The 19,806-nt window shown below is 45.2% G+C and overlaps 2 protein-coding genes across 3 annotated transcripts in view; both read left to right on the top strand.

Annotated features, from left to right (window-relative positions):
- Positions 1–19,806, top strand: part of LOC119406652 (protein TFG) — a 117,934-nt gene that overhangs the window by 26,701 nt on the left and 71,427 nt on the right. The window lies entirely within an intron of this gene.
- LOC119372244 (NADH-ubiquinone oxidoreductase 75 kDa subunit, mitochondrial-like) overlaps positions 1–19,806 on the top strand; it is a 171,238-nt gene that overhangs the window by 150,420 nt on the left and 1,012 nt on the right. The window contains exon 5 of one of the 2 annotated variants that reach the window (XM_049419698.1): positions 12,784–12,939. The exons of the other annotated variant lie outside the window; for it this stretch is intronic. Within the exon in view, the coding sequence (XP_049275655.1) occupies positions 12,784–12,939 (156 nt within the window). The remainder of the gene's footprint in view (positions 1–12,783; positions 12,940–19,806) is intronic. 2 annotated transcript variants of the gene reach the window in all.

Raw genomic sequence — 19,806 nt, 5'->3', positions numbered from 1 at the left:
ATAAAAAATCAGCTTTATAGCTCAATCGAAAGCAAATAAATAGGTCTTCTAGTACAGCAAGTTTTGACATTACAATATTTGTTTTAACCCTTTATGGGGCATAATGTTGTGAACAACACACGCCACCTATTGAGGGTGGCATTGTTGTTTCTATCAGCTTCTTATAATATGTACAAAATTTGAGCTCTCAGTCATGCCCTATGAGCATATGTGAAAAAGTGGGCATATGTGTCCCACTGACCAATGAAAGACAGTCGTTTCAGAAAAAAGTACTTTTATTTTTTTATGCAAACTTGCTCCTGCCCTATTAACCACAAAGGGCAGAGCCAGAAACACCCACTCTCTATCACAAAAAAAAGCTCAACTAAGTATCCATTGTACATCCACTTGCTAACGGCACCTGAGCAGCAGATGTGGGTACTGGGCATGCCTGCAACAGTCTAATTTTTGTCCGTGGAGGAAGAGACTTCCCTGCGTGAAGCAGAACGAAAATTGGATACTGCAATCAGTTGCACACAATGTTATATCACTGAAAGGTTGTCAACTTTCATAATGAAGGGGAAAGGGGGCAGCGCTAGAACAAATTCAAGGACGAGATGAAGACAGGACATGCGCTGTACTCACAACTGCGCACGTCCAGCGCATGTCCTGTCTTCATCTCGTCCTTGTATTCGTTCTAGCGCTGCCTGTTTTTCTCTTTATTATGAACCCAAACCAACTCGCCCACCTATCTGTGATTGTCAACTTTGCATTCCTCAAATTTTTGAGCAAACTGTACGAGTAGGAACGAACAAAACAATTGTAATAGCACATTTAGGAACTCGTGAATATGAAATAAACTTTTCAAGCATACCGCTCATGCTGAATCGAATGGAGAGCACGCCAAAATCTGATGAAAAAAGGATACAGTGCGTGCAAGCGGAATGGTTTGTTTGGAACATGGGTATGTGCTGGCACTTTGCGAATACCATGAAAACAACTACCAAAACCGCTTTCTAGAACATCCACGCAGTCGCACTAAAAGTCTGAAAACAATCACTTCAGTGGTTTTGATAAAAAAAAATCAGAACATGGCAAAGAAAAAAGTGGGACATATGAGTCCCACTGCGCCATAAAGGGTTAATGAATAAAATAATCTTTGAAGTTCCCCATGGACGGCAATGGAGAACTTCAACGAGGAAGCAGCTCTATGACCAGATGGGAAGGTAGACGTCAATGGGGAACTCCAAAATTTAATTTCTTCCTTAAAACGAAAATTGTAATGATAAAACTTGCCCTATAAGAACTATTTATTTGCTTTCGATTGAGGTATAAAGCTGATTTTGATTGGAGCGCCACATGGTGCAAATTTCGTCTCAATGTGGATCAAAGTGATGATTTTTTTCAAATTTGTGGTTTTTCCTCGGAGACTTAACATCAGTGGTCTGAAAATATTTTTAACAGGAACTATGCCTTCCGTACAGTAAGTATTTATTACTCAGACATTCATACATAGCGCAATATTGTGAGGGAGAAAATGCCAACATGGAACATTTTGACAAATTTTCTGGAGGTGTATATGGCAGAAAAATTGCAGAAATATTATTGAGCTTTGAACACCTGAGACAAACGCCTTTGCTTAATATCAAACCAAATTTGGTATTGAAACAACAAACAATACTTCCAGAATAATTTTTCTGACAAACTTCACTTAGACGACGTTCTGTGTAATTCGGAAAGCTCCCACATCACCAAAAAATTTTTTCTCTCATAGCATTTCACAGTTTTTAATGTAATAAATCAGCATGATTTCTTAACACGAAAGTGGTTTATGCCGGGGTCCACCAAGACTTTCATGACCTATTTCCATCACGGAAGTACGTCAGCAAAATGAATGCCATCAGATGGCAAAGAAAAAAAGACTACAAGAAAAAGTCCAGTTGACAGGAGTCGAACTCATGGCCTCTCGGTCCGCGACGATGGCAGGCGGGCGAGTAGCCCACTGAGCTACCACCGAACACACGGAGGCTAGATGAGCGCACCTTTTATCTTTCACTTTCCTCTCACAGTAATCTTGGATGCTCCGAGCGTAGGCCCAGCTAGGCGTACGCTCGGAGTCACGAGTGAATTCGGGCTGTTGCGATGCGCTCGCGAAGTCTTAGCTTTGTTGGCAATGTTCTTAGAGAACAAAGCATGGCTGATAAGGTTGTTTGTTTTGTACTTAATGAAGAGAATACGATGTCTTTCGAGCGTGCAAGCTGAGGTGCCGTATGTGGGCGGAGCCTGCGCGCTGATTGCTCGTTCGCCCAATGTGTCCTGAATCGTAGTACGCCGCATGCGGCGTCGCACGTCGGTTTGGACGCCGAATCGCACCATGTGTCTAGCGCTTTAGCCGACATGCCCAACTCGTGTCATGCACCCAGCTACTTGGTTGATAAAAACGTTTCAGTCAGCGTCTTAGCACTGATGCCTTGCTGACTGCATACCATAACATCCATTCTCACTTTGTGTGGGATCTGCTCGAATATTTGTGTTTCAGAAATTACAGCGATGTATTTCTGCAGGACGCCAACTTCCTCAACAACAACCAGGCCAACAATGCTGTTGCCAACGACGCTAATGGCAACAACGCAGCCAATCCGGCCAACGATGGCCCCAACAACAACAACGATGGCTGAAGGCACGCACTCCCAAACACGTCATCAGCGTGCCGATGTTGAAGCGAGCACGTTTCCTCAGCTCGATTTGAGCGGCAAACTGATCATAAAGGCGCAGCTAGGCGACGACATCCGCCGCATTCCGATCCACAACGAAGACATTACGTACGACGAGCTGATTCTCATGATGCAGCGTGTGTTCCGAGGCAAGCTTTCCAGCAACGACGAGGTCACGGTGAAGTACAAGGATGAAGGTGTGTTGAAAGCGTGTCGTCTTCACTTCTCGTCGATGGGCGTGTCTTGCCTGAGCGTGCCAATATTGGCTTTCGGCTGTGACCTTTAGCAGATGGTGACCTGATTACCATTTTTGACAGCTCAGACCTGTCTTTCGCGATCCAGTGCAGCCGGATACTGAAGCTAACGATATTCGGTTGGTACACTCAACGTTTGGTTGCTTGGTGAGTCATTTGAAAGGTTTCTCTGGTCATCGCAGTGAACCACCAACCAGTTCCATTGGAACCGGACGAAAGTAAGCACATCAGGAAGGAACTGCAGGAAATTAGGAACGTTGTAAACCGCCTGCTGGACAGATTCGAGCCCCGTCACTTTGTGACCAACAGCTCGGAGCCGGAGGACAGTGCGGGTGAGAGGTCTGCCCAAATGCGCTCGTTCATCATATACCGTCGCAAGAGTTAGCTAAGACTGGGGTTTTGCGGCGCATGACCCTTGGAAACTCCCTCGCTTTTTAAAATTACGTCATGTCAAATTTAAGTAAAAGGTGGCAAACGATATACCTTAAACTCCCGTTAAGATGAACTATACTTGAACTAGAATATGCTTTAGTGGCACGACCAGCAGGCCGCGCCGCCTCTCTCTCGGCGGTCCGAAACGCCACGGACCGCCGCTAGGATTTTTCGCGGCGCCACTGCGCCTTTTCCTAGGCGCGGCGGGGGAGAGGTTCTTTGCAGTACGTTCCACATGGGTTTCCCTTGCGCATGCGTGGCCATCGCCTAGCAACGGAGACACGCGCCTTGCGAGCGCGGCCAGGTGTTCTCTGGCGCGGCCGAGCACAGGCATGTCGGGCGTGTGGTAGTGCGGTAGTACGGTTGCTAGAATATACTGAGCGTAGGGGTAGTGCCGCTGCTGCGACTACGCTCAGCACTTGTTGAGAGCAGATTACGTGCCACTTTTCCTGCGGCGCGGGTCACTGTGGAGCCTGCAGTGCCGACAGCACCTGAAGAAGATGTAAGGCACCTGCGGGACTTGTTAGTAGCGACTGACATTTGCGTGCGGTAGATATTGCCGTACTTATGGCGTTTACCGTACGGAGAAGCTAAGATGCCCCAATGAAATGGCTTGTACTGAAGTACAATAAAAACTCAGGGTCCCTTATGCATTTTCGTGAGACGACTGGAAGGTGAAAGCCATCAAGATGATGTTCTAGATGAATTACCAACCCGTTCGAACGCTCACGTTAATAGGCCTAGTTGCTGCATAACTTCGCAGGTAAGAACTTCAGCACAAACGAGGACGAATTACAAAGAGATGAGACGAGCCCTGGCGCAGTGCGTGTATTCCGTCCTATTAGCGCTGAAGTTATCACCTTCAAAATGTACTGAAGTAACATCTGTATTGGATGGAATGGAGTAGCACAAGCACAGACCCTTAATACTTTCATGAAGCTAGATGCATGGGTCGTGGGCCGCTGCGGATGCTTGCGTGCAGCGCATATAATCGCCCATTGTAGCAGCTGCACGCCCAATACTTCTTTCAAATGTGCCCGCATGGGAGCCTTCGTCCCTTTTTCCTATTCTGCTAAGCTTGATATCGGCTGTTTTAGTGCGACATTTTTAGTTGGGTCCTCATAACCGTCGGCGTGCGGCGTCTGCTAGCGCGCGCTGCCCATATTTGCCAAGGCCAGGCGTTTGCGTGAGGCGGGTGCCAGTAAAGTCGAAAGAACAGGGAAAAATCTAGGGACTTTAGGTGCCAGCGCGCGCTGCCCATGGTTGCCAGGCGTGGCCACGCATGCGCAAAGGAGACCCATGTGGAACGTACTGCAAAGAACCTCTCCCGCGCGGCGGAGCGGCCGCGTGGCACGCACGAGACTAAAAAGCCACCTAAACATCGCCCAATGTTAGCGGTGTAAGCACATTTCATGGTGGCCACCCTGTGCCACCAAGCAAAACTAGCGTCTTTGTGTACCCAGAAATTCCCTAGGGAAGTCGCCAAGTGAGGTGAAACTTGAGGCACTCGAGAACGTGCATTGCGTTAAAATTTCTGTGTATGTCCTGCTTTATGTTACCTCGCGAGTGTTCGCTTGAATTGATACAGATTGTTAAGACTATCAGCAGCGGTAAGAAATCCATCATCTGCGCATTTATTATTTGACCTGAAATGTAGCAGCTGGCGTTTGAAGACATCCGTAGCGGCTCGTCGCAATTGTGCAGCAGGTTCACTATGCGATGATGCTTCAGGTCGCCTTGGTATCTTGTAATAATCTCTTTAGGTATAATTAAGTTTCTCCATGACACTATTCCAAGAAGTGGCTTGGTCTGTTCTCTAATGAAGAGGGTTGCTTTTGATTCATTTGCGTGGCAGGTAGAAGAATTGAAGAAACCTTTGCTATGCACTTGCTCAATTATTAGATGTTTTGGTGCTCGTACGGTGACTGGAGATTGCGTGGGCACCTATTTTGTAATTAAAGAAGACAAAGAATCAGATAACGTATGTGGCAGTTACGATTTCCCCTGCTGGTGGGCTTCGCTGCACAACGAATCGTCGATACTGTAATGTACAGTACATGCTTTGTGGCATAACACAGCTGCAATGCCATAAAGCTGACTATAGTGAATCTGTCATATTGTAGCACGTATATATAATGTAAATATATGGCGCATTGAATCCAAGGGGCAGTGCAAGCATGGCGTAAACAAGCAGGGTACGAGTCTAAATATGGGCGGCGTGCGCAGCACAGATTTTTTGCTCTCCACAATGAAGGAATTGCTTTGTAAGTTTTACCGCTTCACAGGGGTGTGATGCGACGAAAACTAAATGCCACGCTGTGAAGCTTGCTACCTGTGGCTGCAATTAGTTGCCGGAAAGAGTATCGCCAGGTTGCTTCAGTGGCGCAAAAGAGCAAAAGTGTCCTCTGGTCCGACACGTTTCACACGAGCAGGTTGACGAAAAATAAGTAATAGGAAAACTTAACGGCTTCATAGCAGGTTTAGAACGAACAATTGGTGATAGTCCGAGACGCATGAATATTTATTGATATATACTGAGTATGTGCAGCACAGTGAAACGAAGACAAGAGAAGAAACATAAACGACATAGACTGGCTATGTCGTTTATGTGTCTTCTCTTGTCTTCGTTTCATTGCGCTGCACATACTCAGTATATATCAAGACATGTACCAACTAGCCCATCAACGGATCCTTCTAGAATGAATATTTAAGCTTTAGACAGGCATTTTATGCATTTTTAATTACGGGTATATCGAACTATTTAGCGATGCCCTTTAATTCCAATGTACGCGAGTTTTGCTCTTTATACACTTAGCCGACAGTGTGCATTCGTAATATATTGGTCGGTTCAGCGAAGCATTATGTGGTGAGGAGCATTGATTTTCCTGGTGTAAACAAATACTTTTTTTATTTTATGAAATTTAGGAGATGTTGGTGCTTCTGTATAGCACCAGCTACTCCTTTTCACTGATGATAGGATATGTGAAAAGCACAGCAATAAAAAAACTTTCATAAAGAACAGCTAGGCAGAGTTCATATAAGTCCGTATAAAAAATAAAAGGTTATTCACAATGGTGTTTCATATATCTGCTTGATACCACACGCATATGCCATGGGAGCCATGCATGCATATGCTATGGGAGCCATGCATGCATATGCGACATATATCGGTTGAGGATGGCCTAGATCCATCACCACGATGTGTTCGGTAGGCACCGGGAACTCCGCTGATCTAATGAGAAAATAAGCAATCTGCATCGCTTCGCCTCCTAGTACACACATGCTGTGCTCCAAGTAGGGAGGCTGGCTTGGGCGTGACGCTCGTTCGCGTGGTGGCTTGATTGCCACAAGCATTTGTTTAAAGCAAGCAATAATATTGATTATTCGGTGACTATCACGGAATATTGGAGCTAAACGTTTTTCCAAGGTACCTTTTGGGAAAAGCTGGCTTTTCTGGAACCTCAAAACAAGGCCCAAACAGCAGCTCATATGAATATATAGCATGCTAGCTGTTCCAATCATGTCTCAAACTTCTTCGTCCAAAAAGAACCAGCTTTGTAAACTAATGCGCTTGATACGCCAGCAAGGTTAACACAAAAATGAAACCTAATTGCACTGTGCGGCTATGCCTGCACTCGCAGAGTGCATAATTGATCTCATTGAGCTGAAACAAAACTGATTCCCCCTCCTTGCGAACTGCGTGCCCCTTAGTCAAAAAGTGGCCCTTCCCAAAGAAAGCAGCAAGTATGCACCTTTATTCGTGCATCCCTTAAATCAAGCCACCTGCATTTTCATAGTTAAATCGCATGATCAACGTCTCGCACGAACGTAGAGCCACGGGACTACGCTAGGTACATCTCGCTTGGAATTTCCTAGGGACAGCGCCAAAAAGTGGTCTGGCAACGCGGGCATGTTTTGGTGGCCTTTTAATCGCTCCCGCGCGGCACGTGTCACTCAGCACAGTAGTTCGCTACAGCGCGGCTGCCCGGATCTTGCAAAATGCTTTGTCGGCAGCTACAATTTGATTACTTTACCAGTACCGGAGTGTTCTGTTGCATTTTCTCGCACGGACCATAGTGGAGCAGCTGTCTGTATCTTGTCGGGTAACCCGCTCAAACAGAGACACGACCTCACGTTAAATATTCAAAACTGTGAATCAGTTTGGTTGGAATTTTATGTAATCTAACTTTTTGAACATCGATAACAGAAATTTCATGTTTGGTTGCCTTTACCGATCACTTTCTTCCTCAGGTTCAGATTGCTGATAGTCAGTCTATGTCGTTTATGTGTCTTCTCCTGTCTTCGTTCATTGTGCTGCACATACTCAGTATATATCAATAAATATATTGATGCTTCTCAGACTGTCCCTCGAGACAATTGGTCGTTCTAAAGCTGCTGTGAAGCCGTGTCCCATTACTTATTTTTCATCAACCTGCTCGTGTGAAACGTATACGTATCGGACCAGACAATACTTTGCGCCACTGAAAGCAACCTGGCGATACATCTTTCCGGCAACTAATTGCAGCCACAGGTAGTAAGCTTCACAGCGTGGCATTTAGTTTTCGTCGCATTACACCCCTGTGTAGCGGTAAAACTTACAAAGCAAATCCTTCATTGTGGAGCGCAAAGAAATTTGTGCTGCTCACGCCGCCCGTATTTTGACTCGTACCCTGCTTGTTTACGCCATGCTTGCACTGCCCCTTGAATTCAATGCACTATATATTTACATTATATATACGTGCTACAAGATGACAGATTCACTATAGCCAGCTTTATGGCATTGCAGCTGTGTTATGCCACAAAGCATGTACTGTGCATCGACGATTCGTTGTGCAGCGAAGCCCACTAGCAGGGAAATCGTAACTGCCACATACGTTACCTGATGCTTTGTCTTCTTTAATTACAAAAAAGGCGCCCACGCAGTCTCCAGTCTACGTACGAGCACCCCACGTCTAATAAATGCGCAAGTGCATAGCAAATTAAAGTTCCTTCAATTCTTCTACCTGCCACGCAAACGAATTAGCAGCAAACCTCTACATTAGAGAACAGACCAAGCCACTTCTTGAAATAGCTTGGAATAGTGTCATGGAGAAACTTAATTATGCCAACAGAGATTATTACAAGATACCAACGAATCAGGTGGCCTGAAGCGTTATATCGCATAGTGAACTTGCTGCACAACTGCGACGAGGCGCCGCTAAGGATGTCTACTTCAAACGCCAGCTGCTACATTTCAGGTCAAATAAATGCGCAGATGATGGATTTCTTAGCGCTGCTGATAGTCTTAACAATCTGTATAAATTCAAGCGAACACTCGCGAGGTAACATAAAGCAGGGCATACACAGACATTTTAACGCAACGTACGCTCTCGAGTGCCTCAAGTTTCACCTCACTTGACGACCGTCGGACTCATCGGATTCGAAGGGGATCGCGAAATAATTCGATATAACAAACCAAAAATACGCCTGTAAGCTTTAATATTCACACGTCTCGGACAGTCTCATGAGATGACTGATTCCTTTAGGTTGCTTCGAAGGCGTAAATGTTTTATCAACCACTTTGCGGCAGCGAACCCTTCTCGGCCACGAAGGGCTACAGCTTCACAGCATGACGTTTAGTTTTCTTCGCATAACGCCACTGTGCAGCGGTGAAGCTTAACAAGGCAAATCCCTCATTCTGGAGCGCACTGAGTTGACAGCAGAGTCGATGACGTCGTAATTGAGGCTGCTGGTAGTCACTCAGTCACTTCTAAGCGAACACTCGCGAGGTAACACAACAAAGCATGACACAGATACACAAAATCTTTAAAGCAGACACGCCATCAAGTGCCTCTAACTTCAAGTTTCAACTTGGCCCTCGTTGCTCTCGTCAACTTGACTAGGGAATTTCTGGGTACACCAAGGCGCTAGTTTTGCTCGGCAGCACAAGGTAGCCAACATGAAACATGCTTACACCGCTAACATTGGGCGATGTTTAGGTGGCTTTTTAGTCTCGTGCCTTTTGCACCCCACTGACGACGCAGTGGGATAAAAAAAATTCTTTCATCTAATACTAATGTAATATAATAATATCTGGGGTTTAACGTCCCAAAACCACTATATGATTATGAGAGACGCCGTAGGGGAGGGCTCCGGAAATTTCGACCACCTGGGGTTCTTTAACGTGCACCTAAATCTAAGTACACGGGCCTCAAACATTTTCGCCTCCATCGAAAATGCAGCCGCCGCGGCCGGGATTCGATCCCACGACTTTCGAGTCAGCAGTCGAGCGCCATAACCACTAGACCACGGTGGTGGGGCTCTACACTAATGTGTAGCCCATATATTCATTACTATACTTTCAGTGTCCTGTAATTTATTCTAGTCTGATTTAGCCTGTTTGTTTTGTAAAACTTTATATCGTTTTGAAGGGGCAATTCGGTCGCCGCAAGCTCGGGGTTGTTGCTGGTTTCGAAAACTAGGGTGCCCTATCGAAAACCCTTCGCATTCGCCCTCTGACGGCTGCAGGAACCGGAAATACACGGATGGATGGATGGATGGATGGATGGATGGATGGATGCTATGAGCGTCCCCTTTATAACGGGGCGGTGACATGTCTGCCACCAGGCTCGAAGGAGAAAAAAAAGAAAGAAAAAAAAACTTCCTTGTTTCATGTTGTCCTAATGCCTTATCTACATTGATTAAATCTATGTTATTATACCAAAAAATATAAATTCACGGTCCATCTCTCTGCCTCTTAAGGCAGAATGACCTTTTTCTCCCCAATTATTTATTTTTGTACTTTATCTCTACTTTTCTGCCACCAATACTCTAACCGTCTCTTACTTATTTCTATCGCGGACGTGTTCAGCTTTCCATTGTTGTCCCTAAAACCCAAGGCTTCATGTAGACTCGTGCCCACACGTATACCTGGCTGAATATCGCCACATTCAATCAGTACATGTTCCATCGTTTCCTTAGTTCCCCCGCAGCATGTACATTGTTCTTCTTCGTTACTGAATCTCGCTTTATAACTACGCGTTCTAAGGCAGCCCGACCTTGCTTCAAACAGTAAAGCGCTTCCCCTTGAATTATCATAAAACCTTTCCCTCCTTATTTCGTTTTTTCCTTTTCGGTAGTTACTCAGAGCCGGCTTCTTTTCCATCGCTGTCATCCAATAAGTCCTCTCCGCCTCTCTGACCTTCCGCTTAATGCTCCTTGTTGCCATATCGCCCGCACTGCCAGCCGTATATTTACTGGTGAGCCTCCTAGTTCTTTTTCTCCACTGCGTGTCAACGCTTTTTCTATACAAATACCTGAAAACCTTCTCTGCCCATCTACTCTCCTTCATATTCCTTAGCCTTTCTTCGAACCTTATTTTGCTCTGAGCCTCCCTCGCCTCAAGACCTGCCCATCCCATATCGCCCTTTACAGCCTCATTTGTCGTCTTCCCGTGAGCACCCAACGCGAGGCGTCCCACAGTCCTTTGATTTATATCCATTCCCGATTGCACCTCTGCCCTCATGCACACCACTGAGTTCCCAAAAGTAAGCCCCGGAACCATTACACCTTTCCACAGACCTCGAAGCACCTCGTACCTATTGTATCCCCACAATGCTCTGTGCTTCATTATTGCAGCATTCCTCTTTCCTTTTGCTGCTGAGGCCCTTTCCTGTACCTCCATGTACCTGTCACCCTCATTTATCCATACTCCGAGGTACTTGTATTCGCTCACCCTCGGTATTTCTTGGCCCTGTATTGACACCGCCTGATCACAAGGGTCATTGAATACCATCAATCCACATTTTGTTACACTAAATCCTAGTCCTAGAGCTTCCCCTTCCCTTCCGCATATATCCGCCAGCTGCTGTATATCCTCTCGACTGTCAGCAAATAAGACAATATCGTCAGCATAAAATAATCCTGGAAGCTTCTGCTCAATCATCACGCCGCCCTGTTTGTGTGACAGATTAAAGCCAAAGTTGCTACCTTCTAGCGCTTTTTCCATATTCACCATGTACAGCATGAATAACAGCGGGGACAAAGGACATCCCTGTCTCAGCACCTTGCTAATCTCAACGTTCTCTTTGCTACTCATTCTTTCCCATTCTATGCAAACTGTATTTTCTCGGTATATCTCCCTCAAAAGCTGTATACAGTCGTCGCCTATGCCCATTCCTTTCAATATATCCCACAAAATTTCCTGATTAACGTTGTCGTACGCCCCAGTGATGTCTATAAAAGCCATGTACAAGGGCCTATTTTCTATTTTAGATATTTCTATACACTGAGTGAGAACAAACAGGTTATCGTCTAACCGCCTGTCGACTCGTTCAAAGCATAGAAGACCTCAACAATTGAGGTCTTCTATGCTTTCCCTGGCCGAGTTGTCTGTTCGATTCATTTGGTTGTGTTTAACATATAAACGAGCCCCTCGGAAAAAATTCCCCTTCGTTAATACTTCGACTAAAAGAGCTCTGTCGGTGAAGTAGTCTTGACGAAGCTGCTGGGATGGCGGTTGTGTAAATCTCTTATGATCAGCATATAAAGCGCACCTGTGCGGACAATGTATGCACCTAGTGGCTCGCAGGCATGACTTAAGACCCAGCGCAACGCCTCCGAGATTTGCTAGTGAACTGCCGACAGCCAATTACCTCTGCCCGGCCTGAGAGGTCATACCGAGGAGCTGCACATTCTATTTCATGCGCTGTTTCCAGCGAGCAACAATGGCAACTTGTTTTCTTTTTTTTGTGTGTGTGGATGCTTGGATTACGTTTGTTGATAGAACATCACCATAATCATATCTCATGCCTCATAACCATTTGATGGTTTTGGCATGTAAAACCCTGGAAGTTATGAGCCACATAAGTATACCTGTTTTTGCGCAAGTAAATAATGAGGGAAGGGGTCACGGGGAGTGACCCACTGCAATTCACATAAGTGTGAGCCGTGCCTGAATAAGATTCAGATTCTGGGTAGAAGGGGGGCCACCGCAGCTCGAGAATTGTTTGAGGTATTTCATATAAAAGCACGAGGTTCCATATGTATTATCATTGGCTCTCTCACAGGCAGTGAGCAAGTTCATAGATCACAGGTTGTGATTAGGGTGGTATGCGCTCGATGTGTGCTTAGCTTGCTGCGCATGTCTGTGCCTATATATTTCGTTGCACTATTTCTTGAATAAATAGTCGAAAGTTTGCGCTCCCCTTGACTCCTTCCCTCATTATTTCCTTGCACAAAAACAGCTATACTTTTGTGGCTTGTGCTTGAACATGAACGGACTGGCCCAGCAACGTGTACTTCTAAATTATTATTGATACAACAGAAATGTCCCTCTTGTATGTACTTTTGGGCAAGTTGCTCAGTTGTGTTTTGGCAGAGCTATTAACTTGTTGACCGAAATTTGTCTGGTGTCTCTGGTCCAGGGTCACCACGGTGACCGAGGAGCCGAGCTGGCAGATGCAGTGCTACCCGGTGCAGCCTACACCGAAAAGCAGGCTACCTATGTCAACACAGAAGGGCGCGCCCAGCAAACACTGCCAGCCGTCCCACCTCCCGGTTTAGCTCGTGAGGATTGGAAGGTGAGATCACGTACTCTGTTTCATGCTTAGTAGTCTCATTGTACGAAGGCTACAGAGACTTCTCTCGCTGCTTGCACAAATTATAGTGTGTCCTGCACAAAGCAAAGATATTATAGTTTGCGTCGTGTCATGAAAAGTCATCTTCGTTTCGGCATGTCGCTTTGTCGAGACATACATTGTTCCACAACTTCTCATCACTTCAAATCTCCGTCTTCTTCCTTAGGAAGCTTGGGCGAGTTTGCAAGATGTGATAAAATAACTGCACAGTACTGGAGGATGAGGACATATGAAAGGATCAGATTTAAGCATTAGCCGCAGAGCTCATTTTTAAGTTCTCATCTTGCACTACCTTGCCTTGAATGCGAGTGTGAGCCCGTTCTTTTGGACGGCTCTATTGTTTTTATACATGATCGCAAGCTAACGTGGGAGATTGTACAAGCTTTCTTAATAAAGAAAAAAGGCGAGACGTGTCTGCCAACCTGCTGAATCTACCAGATAGTGAACCTAAGCTATTGCAAAAATCCGATGTCATACCCTGGTGGTCTTCAAGCGTCTGCACAAGCGCGCGCACATGTGCACCAACTTAATGATGGTTTTCCTTTTCCGCTCTTTTTTTATAATAGATTCACTTTAAAGGGGCACTGACACAAAATTTCGCGGTTGAGATAGCCTGCGGGATCGATTCCTGTGAACATGTGTATATCATCTGCAAAATATCAGCAGCGAATATAGCTTGGAAGGTATTTTAAATGAATTTTGAAGTTCGCATGATCGATCGACATCCTCGCCAGTGGCGTACCAACTCGTTCATGAGTGGGGGCGCTTGCGTCGCTCACTCTTCTGTCCGCCATGTGTGTACATATATTTATATATATCAGTGGCGTAGCCAGGAATTTTGTTCGGGGGGGGGGTGACGTTGCAGCGCGACCTCCTCATTGAATTTTTTGAACGACTAAGTATACAGGGTGTTTCAGCTAAAAAGCACCAAGTATTAAAAAATTAAGCATGGGCGCTACGCGTCTGCAATAGTCGTAGTATTGTTCTGAGCCATATAGAGCACGTCAGATTATTTTTTCCAATCCACTAAGCTCAGCAATGAACAAAGATTGCTTAATGAACTTTTTAAATATTGACTCTAGAGAAAAATCTTCAATGCAAAAGTTGTAGCACCTGTTCTGAAACGTCAGAATATTTTATCCATGCTAGCATAACTGCCAATCCGATAAGCTGGGTAATTAACCAAGACTGCTTAACTAACCTTTAAAATAGTAACTATATAACGAAAAATATTAACTAGGAAAGTTGTAACGTTTGTTAAGGAACTTCGAATTGCTTCATCTGTGCTAAGATAACTGCCCTGTTAAATTTTTTTCCTGCTTTCTTCTAGAGTGTGCGAAATTAAAAAGTATACTTGGCGCAAGTTAGGAGAAACACCCTGTATGAATAACATGTATTACCAGTGACAATTTGTATTAGATGCTGCAAAAAACTTTTTGAATGCTGTGCACTGTCAAGAACGAGTAAGAAATGAGTTTTTTCATAAAAGTATTATGTTGGCATGCCCGCAGAATCTTTCCAGGAATACTTCTCTTCAATTCTTTCAATTTTTTTAGGGGCGAAGCTCCTTAAGGCGGCACCCGTTCGTCCCTCGTAGTCGTAGTCGTAGTGCGTAACCAGTCTTACGCTTTGACCTCCAAGGTGGTGCCGGTGGGAGATTTTTCCTGTGCGTTGTTGAACAATAAAAAGTTCGCAGCGTGCGCGCTAACTAAAAGCCGAATTCTTCTGTCTCTCATTCCCCATTAGCAGCCATTGGCATGTTCCAGTAGGAAACGTTAGTAGAAGTAGAAGTGTAAGTGTTAGCTAAAAGCCAACTTCTGTCTCTCATTCCCATTAGCAGCCATTGTTTACCTCCAAGGTAGTGCCTGGTGAGATTTCTCCTGTGCGTGATTAAACAATAAAAATTTTGTTCAAAACGCCGTTGATTGATGAAATAAACCAACGAAAGACGCCAGATGTTTTGTAAAAGCAAAACAAAAGAACGCCAGATGTTTCTAAAGCAAAACGAAAAGACGCCAGCTGCTTAACGAAAGACGCCAGATGTTTTCTAAAGCAATGGTTTTCTAAACAATGAAAATTCACAGCGTACATGTAAAATTAAAGTGAGCTGCAAGTCGTCATAACTCATCGAACCTTCTAATGTCTGTAAGGAACCTTATGATGGTGTCGTTGAGGGCCTGCGGTCACTTTGGTCGTGAATTGGCACAAAGCCTAAGAACACTTCTTCGATTTCGTTCGCATACTTATTAAGGTACCTTGCACAAACAGTAAGCTGCTCGATACCACCAATATTCGTCGTTTCATCACCAAGTACTGAGAAGCAGCCCGCAGCGTTTACTTTTGCGACTAGGCTTTCCTTGATGATTGCAGCAGATATTTCTATAATCTGGTTTTGTACATCTGGACTTAAATACGAGGCATTATTTGGGCAACTTTCCAAACGCTGAATGACATAATGCAGCGCTAAAAACACACACACCACAAAGTAAAGAACACAAACCGACGGGACAGGCGCTGTGCCGTCGGTTTGTGTTCCTTACTTTGTGGTGTGTGTGTTTTTAGCGCTGCATTATGTCATTCAGCAAGCGCCAACTCGCCCAACAACACGTTCTTCTGCAGTATATTTCCAAACGTTTTTTTTACATCTGTGTCGCCACAATGCGCTCGCATGCGAAGCAGCGCTCTGAAGTTGCCTGCATTTGTAGAGGAGGCTGTGCTTGAATCCGAGGGACCACTGTCTCCATGGCCACGGAGAGCCAGATGTTGCCACCCGCAAAAGAGAACTGTCTCAACAATAGGCTGTAACTTCCTTCGGTTCTCTCTTATTTGAATTTGCCTGCCATGTTCCAGTTGATCAACAACACTGGGCACACATCCTGAGAAGGTTTGAAGAAAATTATCGGCTACCAGGTGAGCGTCAGTATGATATATTTAGTGGCTTCATGTACACCGAAGACTTCGAGGGCGTGCTTCCACTTTTCAAATAGCTTAGATATGAGGGCCCCAGTGCGCGCATGTTGGCCCTTGCCAACCTCACTTCTGCTATAGAGGACACACGCTCGGCAAAACGCACCCTTTTGAAGCGCTGAGTAGCTAAGCCATCGGTACCTGTCCTGCCAAGCCACCTGAAACCTTCGTTTCTGCTTCAAATCGTTCATAGACATAAACATGTAGCCTGGCAGAGGAATTCAAGGAGAAGTTAGCAGTTGATGTTTTGTCTGATCATCCACTTTTGAGTCATCTGTGTAGAGCCCGATATCAAACTTGCCTTTGCTAACATTTTGAGGGTCTGAGAAAGATAAATAATTAGATAAATAATAATAATAATGCTGAAGCCCAATGAATCCTACCCCCCGGGTGACGCCCCTGGTCGGTGGCGTATGAGAGCACGAAAAATTTCGGGGGGGGGGGGCTGAAGCCCCATAAGCCCCCCCTGGCTACGCCCCTGATATATATATATATATATATATATATATATATATATATATATATATATATAATAAGAGAGAGAGAACTGCATTTGCTTTCAATTTGACGTGATTGTTTCTATTCATAGAGCAGGCTGAGCTGCCCTATACCGCGACAACACAGCAGTGTTTACTAACATTTTGGAAATTTTACCGCCAAGTTTAAAAAGTATAGCCACCGTTAACCTGTTCTTCATCTGAGCATTCCACCGGCAAACTTCACAGTCTCAGTTTGGCGCTGTAAATACTCTGAGTATGAAGAACCTGCTATGTCTCTAGTACCCTAAATTCTCACTTCTTAAACAAAACATGGCTGACAAAGCAAGGTACTTCGCAAAAGTCTTCAAAATAAGCCGAGTGTCAATTTTTTTACCGTTAGAGCCCTCTAATATAAAGCCTTTCTAAAGAAGAAGACCAAGTTCAGTCGATTAATATTTATAGAAATTACATTGAGCTGGTTCTGTATACTATAGGATTATAAATGACCACGAATTTATATGCTAGGTGTCGTTCCTTGCCCTCCTACTTTTCCCAGCTTGGGAGGGGGGTGAACGGAAAAGCAGTAAAGTGGCTCTTTACATCCCCCCTCCGGCTACTCCGAGTAAATAGCCTACGTAAGCTATGTAAGCTCAAATTTTCTTTGAAAAAATGTGGGCGATTATAACGTTAAACTACCTTGCACTGTTCCTACCATATAGGTCGTTAGCTGTTAATGATTGGTTGAAATTTTCTGGGTCATGCTCACAGCACCTGCTCATAACATGACGCAACAAATGAGGCGGACGTGATCCACCGCGTAATTACCACTTACGCATGACTACGTAAGAAAATAATAAACTATTTTCAATACAGCGTATTGTTCGACATTGGTTCTTCGCTATTCGTCAAAAAATTTCGGTGTGTCATAAAATCGCCTCCTTGTTACGCGACGTCACAAGTCTGTGAAAACTCGCGGGGTTAAAATGACGTGTGCACAATAAGCAGTGCATTACTATGCTGAACAATAACGATATTTTTTTTTGAATAACCAGACAGTGTCTCGTTCTGAACGTAATTCAAGGAGCGTGCGCACCAATCGCATTGGCAGCGGCTACTTATAGCAGCGGGCGAGATGGATTCATATGTGTATAACAGATACTTTCAGTTGTAGTATAACGACGTTGAGCTGTTTTCGCGCGTATACAACTCTCTGTGTACTCATCGTTGCTGACAGAGAGGTAGATAGAGAAATAAACATTATTAGGAACAGACACAATCCTTCGCAGGTGGGCAGCCTTCTTAGTCCAGAAAACCGTGGATGCTGATGATTTTCCTGGTGAGGTAGATCAAGCTACAGGGCAAACTTGAAAGCTGGGCTTCTCAATGTGCTGAGTCCACTGCCTTGTTACAAGCCGCCGCGATCGCTGCAGGCTAAGCAACTTGTGAAGCAGGCTAATCTGAGACTAAAGTGCCCCCCCCCCCCCGGTAGATACGCCTATGATCCTCGCTTTATTGACGCTCTCAAAGGTGACCCTGGGGACCCCCTGCTTCCGTCGCATGACCACGCTGCGACAAGGGATGATGACGTCATAGCCGCCATGTTTTTTTGCCGCATTTGCTCCACTGTCAGTGGTTTGCTCCAGCAGCCTACTTCTCAGCGGCTGCTCGCGAACCGTGCGGAAGTGCAGCACAGTTCTGTGTGCTGACGTGATCGAGCACTGCACTCGCTAAGTGGTGATAGTTGCACCTGGAGGCTTGTCGTTTTTGAAACTGAAACTGACACTGGTCGGTAATGAGGAGCCTGTAATTAATCATTTGTCGCACGCTGCAGCAAACGATGTGCCGTGTTATGACTAACAGGCCCCCAGCAACACATTGCAGCAAAAAAACGCGAGGCCAAAATTTTTGTGCCAGTACCCCTGTAAAGTCGGGACCACTGATCTCCACGAGGTTTGCTGGATGGCGCTTCGAGCTCTCAGGCGCACAGTCACCGGAAGTTAGAGCACTCGTCCCGGAAGTTCGGCAAAGGCCGCCGTGCAAGCGTAGCTGCTGCAACGTTTGGGCCGGTGTCGTTCGCATTTTGCCAAAACTGCCTGCTTGTTGTGCCGTAAACTGTACAGCATTGGCTAGAATTGTCGACAAAAGCTGTAACCACTTGGAGAATCAAAGTAAAAAATGTCGGTTTCTAATAGGCACCATGTGCAGACTGGACTATTGTCCCTCAAAACTAGGAATGTATGTGTTCATCAAGCCATAAATGTTTCCTCTAGAGCAAAACTGTAGCTACGTTGCTCGGCTGCCGACCCGAAATGCGCGGGTTCGATCCCGTCCTCGGCGGTCGCATTCAGTGGAGGCGAAATGCCAGAGGTCCGCGTACTGTGCGATGTCAGTGCATGTGAATATCAGGTGGTCGAACTTATTCGGAGCCCTTCTCTAAGCGTGATTCATTATTATGTCGTAATTTCGATTTGTAACACCCCAGAAATTATTAATCATCCAGAAAAACTTACCCTGGGTAACACTCTCACCACGCCCTGGTTACGAATATATTTGCATACTTTTGCTTACAGTACTGCGAAGGGTTCTAATGTATTCGTTTATTTTTAAGTTATAACAGGAGCAAACAGCGCAGTCACTGCAGGTTATTTTTATTCTCAGCATGCAGCAGCCCCATAACCGAAACTTCTGTGCCGATCAGCTTCTTTCGCAATGATATCGAACTCGCTTATTGTATTTTCGTGCGCGCTGGTTGCTTGTCGGCTAAGTGATATTACGACTGTTAATTTATTGTAACACGTGCATATTTACACTGGCCGTAGTGTCCACTCACCAGCGTGAATCCCATTCGAGCTGCACCTTGTCCAATAAAACCAAGAAACAAGGGACGTTTTCCTTCCTTTTCTCTGCTAAATTCTGCTTCATATTCGCGTCGCATGTTTCTGTAGCATAGTATTTGTGGTCTGGAAGAAAATTACGTCTTCAAAAATGCAATGAGGTGTGAACTACTAGCCAAAATAAACGCTAATCGGCGGCTGAGAAGTGCAGCAGACGACCCACTTCCGGGACGAGCCCCCAAACTTCCGGTGGCCGGGCGCGCGCCCGGCCGTGACAGCAGCAAAGCGCCATCCAGCAAACTTAGTAGAGATCAGTGGTCAGGACTTATCTTTTCTGATCATTTTGGATGCCCTCATTCGGCACTGTGCAGTTATCTTATCATACCTTAACTTCGGTCTTGTTTAGTTTGCATCATGTAATTCCGCATAGCGTTAAGCTGTGTACATTTGCATCATAGATCTTTGAACCCATTTACCACTGGCAATAAAGCATATGTCACATAATGAAGCATAAAGGAGCCTCAATTATA

The sequence above is a fragment of the Rhipicephalus sanguineus genome, chromosome 10 (assembly GCF_013339695.2).
Source record: "Rhipicephalus sanguineus isolate Rsan-2018 chromosome 10, BIME_Rsan_1.4, whole genome shotgun sequence".
Lineage (NCBI taxonomy): Eukaryota > Metazoa > Arthropoda > Arachnida > Ixodida > Ixodidae > Rhipicephalus > Rhipicephalus sanguineus.
This window is presented reverse-complemented; position numbering and strand designations above follow the sequence as displayed.